Here is a 10,338-nt window from a genome sequence, read left to right as displayed (position 1 = left end):
GGGGGCGTGTTTAAACGAGGCGTTTTAGGAGGGCGTGGATGAGTCTTAACTTTTATAAAGAATATCTCTTCGGGATTGAGACTTTAGTCATTGCAACTTTAGGGATCTTATCTATTCACGAACAGCTTGTAACACTCCAAAGAGAAAGGAAAACTTAAAATCGCATCATATGACCCCTTTAAATATTGTAGAAACCACTTTGTTGCATCTGCACTAGGGCTGCACGATAAATCGCATGCGATATTTAATGCGCATCTTGTCAGAAAGCCGGTTCTGTAATCAGCGGTAAATCTCCATCACCTGCGGGCTTTCACATTGAGCAGCATTAACTACACAGAGCCGTTGTTCACTGACGAGCTGCGCAAAAATTTGCGCGAATATGAACGTGGTTTTGCGCAACTCGTCGCATAATCGCATGCGATTTATCGTGCAGCCCTAATCTGCACTCGTTAATTTTGCTCTCTTGATAGTATCTAGATTCGCAGTGTGATGCACACTGTGCTTTTAATATTGACAGACAAAAAAGTGGCCCTATCAGCTGTCACGTGTCTACTTCATCAGTAGCTGATGGTAACACATAAAAAAGTCTCACGTCTCCATGTTGTCTCCCTCAAGGATGGTCTGGACGGGAAGGTAACCCATGCGAGGATGCTTGGCAAAATAGCGCTTTGTCCTGAACTTATTCTTCAACACCTTGGCAAAGTCTCGCACGTCCTCTCCTGACGTCGTCTGTAAAAGGACACAGAGAAACAAAAAGTCATTACTTTAGTATCTGGCGTAGAGGGCAGAGTCAACGGATTTTAAGATTAAACTTCCAATGCAATGAAGGCAAAAAGCTACAATGTATATACTAACCACAAGTGATGCAAAAAACCTACCGGTGTGCAATATTCAACCATAGGGTACTGCATCTTGTGACCTTTGGCCACTCTGCCAGAAAAAAAGCAGCTTTGGCAGATATCATAGTTAAAGTGCTTTAAACTCCGGTACCTGTAGAGACCAGACACAAACAGTAGGCGCGTTTCCATTACCCTTCAAATTGCGCAAATTGAAATTACGAATTGAAAATACGCCTAATGGAAACGCGTCAATTTTGCAAAAACGCCCATATATCGCAAAAAAGGTTTTTACAATCGCATGAGGTGGTTTTTCAGGCAATTTGAAAAAGGAATATTTCACAAAACTGCAATGGAAACGGGTTTTTTTCGCATTTACAGGTCACATGGCGTTTGTAAAAAGTCATATGATCATTCCTCAATGTAATATAACCTCCAAGAAACACTTCATATGTGGCATGATCATTCTTCAATGTACTATAACCTCCAAGAAACACTTAATACGTGGCCGCTCTCCAGTATAAGGGGCTTTCCCTAATGTTAATGCTTAGACAATTTACACTGCACACGTCTGCGGTGCAGTGTGGCTCTGATACGGTCACTGAAGCTGATTGCGGCCATTCAATGCTTGTGTTTATGTTTTTATACAGTCTATGGTTTATTCCAGCCGTGCCACACACGTTTCTGAAGCGGCTCTCTTTGCTGCTTCTGTAAAGATACACACATAAGCCTCCTTTGAATAAATATAGCCAAAATCCCACCAAAATCCATTGCCGTGACTTATCGCGAGAGGCAAAAGGTTACGTTTAAGTCTCATAACATTGGTTAATGGAAACGCCGTCATTTCGCAATACTTTTTTATCGACATTTATAAAATATCTCCAAAGTTTTGCTCAAATCTGTAATGGAAACGCGCCTAATGAGATCAGTGTTTAAGTCACTAGCAAAACATTCAAAACATCCTGGATCTGAAGCAACATGCACGCAAGATTACTTCCAAGAAAGGTGTAGTTACATCTTGATCCTCCAGGTGGAGCTTTTCCCTGTTCTTACCTACTCTCAACAGTGAGCATATTACAGTCTGATATTATACATGCTACTTAAAGGGAGGGTTCAACCCAAAGAAAATTATGATTTTCTTACCCAGTACATACATTACTGGTCAAAAGTTTGGTCAGTAAGTTTTATTCAGCAAGGATGTATTACATTGAGTAAATGTGAGATAAACAGATTTCTATTTCAAAAAACAAACAAAAAAGCTGTTCTTTTGAACTTTATATTCAAAGAATCCTGGTTTCATGGTTTTCACAACATTTTTAAGCAGCAAAACTGTTTTCAACATTGATAAGAAATATTTCTTAAATACCAAATCAGCATTTTTCAACAGATTTCTGAAGGATCATGTGACACTTAAGACTGGAGTCATTCAGCTTGGCCATCACACAAACAAATTATATTTTAAAATGGAAAGCAATTATTTTAAATTGTAATATTTCTTAATATTACTTTTGTACTGTATTTTTGACCAAATAAATGCAGCCTTGGTGAGCGTAAGAGACTTTGTTTTCAAAAAAAAAATATATATTTTTTTTAAATCTTACTGACCCCAAACTTTTGAAAAAGTCATTCAGGTTTAGAATGACATGAGGTTAAGTTAATAATGACAATTTTCCTTTCCTTTTTTGTTTTTTGAGTGAACTCTATACTCACGACATGGCAACAAACATTAATGTTATTCTGGAGTGAAAAAGTCACTCCATATTTTCACTTGGGTAATGCCAAGTGAAAATATCTTTTAGACATTTATTTGTCAGTTTGTGTCAATTGTTATTTGGTTTTTCAATGCTACAGAAACTGCGCTGGTTTTGCTTTTTGAACCCAGATTTTGCATTAGAACTAAGTGCTGACTGACACAGAAATGTATAAATACTACCATGAACCTGTGTAGAGATTAACATGATATAAGATGATATGTGTTTTAGTCTTGCTAATGCTAATTTCATAGAGAGCATTTTATGTATTCAAAATACACAACATAAATATTTATTTTACTTTTTGCATTATTAAAAAAAAAAACTTTTAATGTGATCTTCGTATAAAAAAAAAATGCTGAAATCTGTTAGTTTTAATATAAATGTTGATAAAAGTTTGAAGAAATACCTTATTACTGTTAGCTCTCTGCATAATGGACAATTTTTATGATATATGTGACCCTGGACCACAAAACCAGTCATAAGGGTCAAATTTTCAAAATTTAGAGTTATACATCATCTGAAATCTGAATAAATAAGCTGTCCATTGATGTATGGTTTGTTAGGAATATCGGTATCGGGCGAGTACTGGAAAAAGTGGTATCGGTGCATCCCTACATATTACTAATCAAAAATTTACTTTTAATATATTTACAGTAGGACATTTACAAAATATCTTCACAGAACATGATCTTTACTTAATATCCTAATGATTTTTGGCATAAAAGAAAAATCTATAATTTTGACCCATACAATGTATTTTTGGCTATTGCTACAAATATACCCCAGCGACTTAAGACTGGTTTGTGGTCCAGGGTCACATATAAGCTAAATAGGAAAAGTGAAAATTTTGTGCATAAACAAAAACAGCGGTGTGATTTCTCAGCTTAACACATGCAACAAACATGAGGCAAAACACTATTATATTAGCCAAATTATCATGCAACAGAGCAATGTATAGTTGCATTTCATTACTTTCAGTATTGTTTTCCATGCTATCCATTAAATTATTATTTGCTGGAAATATACTGGATTGTGAAGAATTAGTGTTACAGAACCAAAAAATCTTTTTGAAAAGACGTACACTAATGAATCGTAAGACCAGCAAAAAATTAAACAGGGTCACTTTAAAATCATGTTGAATTTAAAGTGAAACGTATGAAAATACTTTATGTAAAGCAAAAGCAGGACTAAATAAAACCTCTAAAAGAAAATGAACACTGCAGCTTTCCGAGCCTCAAAACAGACAAAGTTATTATTTTTGCCTTGAAGTTTGGTGCAATGCTTTAAAAAAAAAAAAAAAAAACCTGCTGATACTTTTTATTCTTTTTCAAAGTCTGCCTTGAAGTTTGGTGCAATGCTTAATAATGCACAAAAAAAAAAAAACTGCTGATACTTTTAAAGCACCTGAGGCCGAATCAGTCCTTCTGAAAAATAGCACTAAAGAAAAGGTCCATACCTGAAGCCAATAATAGGACATTCCTTACAAATGTTGCATTTAGCCTGGTGCTTTGCTGCCTCAGCGGCCGCCACACGGTGAAGGACAGGAAGCCAAACCATCGACTGAGGTTCTAAACGCATCCAGTCCAGGAAGACTGAAGCCTCTAGCTCTGGTTTGTTATTGGCCTTCATATCAGAGCAAAAGAAAAAAATGCTACTAAAGTGCATATTCTACATGGCCGCTTTAACTTAATCTGCTCATGAATGAAGACAGTGGTTACTTACAAACTGAAAGCAGCTGCGCACACTGGGCTCGATATTGCTCCCACCGAAAGACGCCACCTCACCCAGCTGCCTGGGGATCTGAATGGCGTCGTGCAGAAGGAGGCCGAGGCGCCGCTGGTCACAAAAGCCTGTGGCACTGGCCACCTCTCTGAACAAAACTAGAGGGTTCAGGAGGAAATTATGAGGGGAAAAATGTAACAGTCAAAACCATCAAGTTTTGATTTACGCAGAAAAAAATCCTTCGATCCATACTCAAGCATCTAACTGAATTTTTCAACGTAAAATATTAAACATTTACAAAAAATGTTATTGATTTATTTATATATTTATGTGTGTGTGACACTGAAGACTGGAGTAATGGCTGCTAAAAAAATCAGCTTTGCCATCACAGAAATAAAACACATTTTAAAATATATTCAAATAGAAAACAGTTATTTTAAATTTTAATAATATTTCACAATATGAAAAAAATAGTTTTTACTGTATTTTTGATCAAATAAATGCAGCCTTGGTGCATGAGCATAAGAGACTTCTTTCTAAAAAAAAATAATAATTAAATGGTTGTTTGTGTGTGTATATAGTGTAAATATGCTCTTCAGTTTTTCACCATTGGGAACAGTTTTGTTATTAATGTAAATGCCAGCAATTGCTGTGCGGTTGCTAGGTGGGTAAACATTTATTTCTGAGCAGCTGTTGCACTATTCTGTGTGCTAGAATGGGCAAACTCCAAAGCTTTACAACTGTGTTTACAGCAGTGCTATTAACAAGTAAACAATGACAACAAAATACAAGACACTAAAAACGCCTGAGAGAGCTGTAAACGGTTGGTAGTACAGTTCCATAAACTGAGTGATTATCTTGGCTCTTATAATAGCTTAGAGACAGAATAGAAAGAACGAAACACATAAGATAAGCAAAAAAAACATACATCTGTACTTATCTTCAAGGTGAGCTTTGCACAAACAGATTATTCCTGTTTTGAAGGATAGGGTACGAATCTTTCCAGCTCGTCCTCTGCGGAAAAAAATAAAATAAAAAGGTGATAAATGACTAAAGCAAGACCGTCAATTGCTCTTTTTTATCTATTTTTGCAGATAAAGAGTCAAGATCAGGAACAAAACAATCTAGATGCACCATAGGTTGATAAAATATACAGTACTGCTATCGCTTTTAAAAACAAACTCTTTTGAATTTGAATGCGTTCAACCAGGATAGAAGTTTACATTTAAGACAGTTTAAAACCTGTTTAGGATACAAACAAACAAATACAATTACTATTGTATGACCCTACAGAACAAACCCATAATTTAAAAAAAAAGTATGTATATCTTCTATATAATTCAACAGGCTGGGGCACATATTCAACGAGGACTTAATGCTGTTTATAACAACAAATTAGAGGTTTATGTGTTTATGCGGTTTAAGGTTCAAAAAGCACATTATTTCCCACATACTGTACATTACTGTTTCTCCTCTATGCCCCGCCTTTCTGAAACGCGTACATTTTTACAAAATGTGCTGCACACATCTGAATATTTGGGTTGAACTGTTCTGGAACAGTGTTGTAAATACAAATTAACCACTAATTTCTACTCGTGTCTTCTTTTGGAAGGCCTAACAAAGTAGTTTCGCTTTCACAACAAAACACACAAGCTTGTAACACTCCAAAGAGAAAGGAAAAATTTAAATCACATCATATGACCCCTTTAAATAATTGCCTTTTGAAGTTTAATCGCATTTTAGTCCCCAAATTTAAGAGCTCTTAAAATGACAACTACTCGTTATACCATTTAAGATATTTAAGACTTAAGGCCTTAAATTCGATCAAACTGAATTTAAGACTTTTAAGGGCCCTTTTTCTTCAGCCCATCTACTGTGAATATCTTTGCTTGGCAAGCCAATCTATGTAAAAAAAAAAAAAAAACCCGGCGTAGAATGAAAAGACCTCCAATGCTTTTCTCTCAGTTTACTTTGGGGGACAGACGGGGGTCTTCTCTGGAATCTACCACCTCCATGTACAAACACTGCATGATTTATGGCTCAGTGTGATCCTGCTGAGAAACATGCTGAGAACTGACTCCAACTCCAGCTGATTCTCTCTGACTCATATGTTCTAGTATTTAATGGATTAGTTCACCCCAAATGTAAAATTCTGTCATCATTTACTCACCCTCATGTTGTTCTAAACCCATATGATCTTTTTTGAATCATGAAATACAGATTCGCTCTTTTGATGCAGTGCGGCAAGGACATTCTTCAAAATTTCTCTTTTTGCGCTTTACAGAATGTCATAATTTGGAATGGCATGAGGGTGAGTAAATGACAGAATTTCAATTTTTGATCTATCGCATTTTAAATGCACAAAACAATAACAAAAAAAGGTTGAACGTACGTATCATAGACGTTGAGCAGCCAGTTGAGACACATGTCCACGCACAGAGGCACGTTGACCAGACTGCTGTGCTGCTGCTCTAGACGGTCGTAGATGCTGGTCAGACAGTTGATCACCTGCATGATGTCCATGAATTGCTCGTTCTGTTTCAGATTGTGCTGCTCAAAGGCCTCGCAGACCGCAGACATGCCCAGAAGATCCACTGTGCACAGAAAAAAACCAAAAGTTGCTAAAGTGTTCTGAGCAGCTACAGCGCTGCTATGCTGTTTCTCTGCCGGTTTCCAGAGCGTTGCTATAGGGTTGCTAAGGTGTTCTGGCTGGTCAGAAGTAAAATCACATCTCTCCTCAACATTCTGCTCAATTTGAACTATTATTCAACTTTGCAAGGTCAGCAGTTTGATAACAGTAATAATCACTACCGTTTGCTTTAGCAAACCCTGTTGTGTAATCAAATGTGTGGAAAATAGTAATTCTAAACTTTTTTTTTTTTTTTTGATATTTACAACTTACTACAAAATCTGATGGAGTAAGAATGCTCTTTCCCTTTCAGAAAAAGTTTCTCTGAAACTTGGTTTTAGACCAAAAAAGGTATATTTCAGCTTATTATCATAAGAAAGACGAATGTTCAGAATCAACCTGAAAAAAGATTAACAATGTTGTGTGATTGCTAAGAGTACATTTTGTGGACTTACAGCAGAGAGCTTTCTGCATTCGTCTGAGCTTCATTGCTGTCCTGTATGCCGAGAACCGTACATTGTTGAGATCCGCTGTTTAGCAAGAGAAGAAAATGTGACAAATGTTAATTTTAGCAAACTAATCATGCAACATTTCATTACTGTCTGAGTCAATCCTCTCATCTCTGCATTTGACAATTTCTAATTTTGATCTTATTTGTTGGGATCTAAAAAACAGACAGCAGAAACATCAAGCTAGTTTCATCCAATTAGTTTCTCCATTTTTAACCCATCGATCAAAAATGTTTCCTCTAACAATCTGACATTTTACTCAAGGGCAATTACACTACCACACAGATTCAAATATTGCAAATGTGAGAGATATAACTACTTCAAAGTAGGGCTGGGCAATATGGCTAAAAAAATGTTTCAGCCTTTCAACAATTTATCCATGTATATGCACATATCAAAATAACGTGATTTTACATGAACCATTATTTCACAGCTACTGTTGCCAAGTGTAAACATTAAAATGTTAAATATACACTAGTATTCAAGGGTTTGTGATTGGTATGATTTTTTTAAATGTTTTTAAAAGAAGTCTCTTATGCTCACCAGAGGCTGCATTAATTTGGTCAAAAATACAGTAAAAATTGTGAAATATTATTTTAATTTAAAAGAACTGTTTTCCGTTTTTATATATTTTAAAATGTAATTTACTCCTGTGATGGCAAACTACATTTTTACTTTATCACATTACTCCAGTCTCATGTTCTTTCAAAAATAATTTGGCTTTATTATCAATGTTGATAATATTTACTTAAAATTTTTGTGGAAACCTAAATACATTTATTCAGGATTCTTTGACGAATAGAACAGGAATTATCCGAAACAGAAACTTTTTGCAACAATGTAAAAGTCTCTACTGTCGCTTTTGATCAATTCAATGCATCCTTGCTGAGTAATTACTAAATATTTTAATACACAATAAAATGCCCCATAAAGATCTTCATGACCATTTTTGCATGACAACATTGCAAAGACGGCAGCAAAAATCATCATGAATATAGTATTGATATTCAATATCCAGTCCTACTTCATGCACATCAGATCTGAATCAGGCCTACCTAACGACTGGTACAGTTCTGCCATCTTTGGGTGGTCCCAGCATGTTGTTTGGGTCTGGTGACTGAAAGCAAAAACATGATGAAAACAATAAACGGTACTTCTACCTAAAATACAAGCTTTATAATAAATACCAAAAGCCAACAAAAGGCTATACAACATCCATAAATGTGTTTATGACTCATATTTAGTGCTAGAGTCAGTGTCATCCATCTGAGGTAATACAGATTAAGACATCGTGATCAAGTGCGGTGGACAGGCCTTGAGTCATTTTACATCAAACAATAAACGTTTGTAGTCCTCAAACTCAAGAATAGCTAAATTATGTTCTTCAAATAAAGGTCATCTTCAACAGATACTCAAGCACATTTTATAGTATCACCAATAACATACTACTAACTGTAGTTTAGACATGCTGTCTATGATAACACATCTCTCTTTTGAAAGAATAGTTCACTTAAAGTCAACAATCAGTCATTTACTCATTTTAATGTTGTTACTTCATTTTGTGGAAGGCAGAATGTGAATTTTACAAGAATATCCTGGTCTGGCCATTATTTTCAGTACAATAGAAGTAAATGAGAAATGGGGTTGTTAGGCGCTAGAAAAGGCAGCATAAACATATCATAAAATTGGTCCATACAACATTTCCAACATAAGTGTTCTGAAGTCTTACAACATACACACAAAAAACAACTGTAGCACTTCTAGGATACATTTTTGCTGTTTAGTGATTTTGAAGTCCATTTCTCTTTCACTTTCATTATATTGACAATAATGGCCAGAACTTTCTTTAAAAACATCCCTTTTATGTTCCATGGAAGAAAAAGTCCTATGGGTTTGGAACAACATGAGGGTGAGAAATGACAGATCTTTCATTTCTGAGAGAACAATGACTTTAATAAAAAAACAAGGGATAAAATGGGATTTTTACAAGATGTTGTAATGTGTTTTCCTTTCAATATAAGCCATAGGATTTTAAAATACAAACATTATGTCACAATTATGACAGACGCTTAAGATCTCTTAAGTAAAGAAGACTAGATAGGCAATGTGCCAAAACTAAAGTTATGCAAAGAATTGTGGGCAAGTTCAGATCCAGAGTTTGGGACTGAAACTCACTAAACTGCAACCTATGCCAATTAATTGTGTTCCTGATGCATGTGCATTTGGCAGTGACTAAAAACATTTAAAAACTGATGGAAGCTTAAAGGGTTAGTTCACCCAAAAATGAAAATTAGCCCATCTCACACGGCTCCAGGGGGTGAACAAAGGCCGCCTGTAGCGAATCGATGCGTTTTTGTACGAAAAATATCCATATTCAAAACGGAATATATAGGGATGCACCGAAATGAAAATTCTAGGCCGAAGCTGAAGCAGAACAAAATGAAACACTGGGCTGAAGGCCGAATACCGAACATGGTTTTTCACATTTTTCCCCCATGTAGGCCTATTTTGCCATTTTTTTCACAATTGCATTAATTAAATTGCCAAAATGTGCTTTTTACTGTTTTGTCCTGCTTTTCAAATAAAAAATCAATTACAAAACAACAATTAAAAAATATTTACTTAACACTGAACATTTTTTTTACTTTCTAGCAGACATTATACCAAAAGCACAATTTAGCTTAAAATGATTAAGTTAGTAAAATAATATTTTTGAGACTTGAATCAGACATGTATTTTTTACTGTACAAATAAAGGCAGCCTTGCTGAGCAGAAGAGACTTCTTTTAAATCATTAGAATATATTACAGATCCCAATTTGAACACTATGTGTGAATGTTATAATAAATGTATTAACAGAGCTGTTGTAGGGTAATTATTATTATCATT

At 35.3% G+C, this 10,338-nt stretch overlaps 1 protein-coding gene across 1 annotated transcript in view; it reads right to left on the bottom strand.

The window, feature by feature from the left end:
- Positions 1–10,338, bottom strand: part of LOC107665951 (dystrophin-like) — a 127,385-nt gene that overhangs the window by 20,829 nt on the left and 96,218 nt on the right. The window contains exons 64-71 of the mRNA XM_016457021.1: positions 8,506–8,567; positions 7,397–7,471; positions 6,705–6,906; positions 5,241–5,326; positions 4,313–4,470; positions 4,047–4,213; positions 879–990; positions 593–729 (exon numbers count right to left, since the gene is read on the bottom strand). Coding sequence (XP_016312507.1) covers positions 593–729; positions 879–990; positions 4,047–4,213; positions 4,313–4,470; positions 5,241–5,326; positions 6,705–6,906; positions 7,397–7,471; positions 8,506–8,567 — 999 coding nt within the window. The remainder of the gene's footprint in view (positions 1–592; positions 730–878; positions 991–4,046; positions 4,214–4,312; positions 4,471–5,240; positions 5,327–6,704; positions 6,907–7,396; positions 7,472–8,505; positions 8,568–10,338) is intronic.

The sequence above is a fragment of the Sinocyclocheilus anshuiensis genome, unplaced genomic scaffold, assembly GCF_001515605.1.
Source record: "Sinocyclocheilus anshuiensis isolate Anshui unplaced genomic scaffold, SAMN03320099.WGS_v1.1 scaffold775, whole genome shotgun sequence".
NCBI lineage: Eukaryota > Metazoa > Chordata > Actinopteri > Cypriniformes > Cyprinidae > Sinocyclocheilus > Sinocyclocheilus anshuiensis.
Note: the sequence above shows the minus strand (reverse complement) of the source record. Positions and strands in the feature narration are given on the sequence as shown.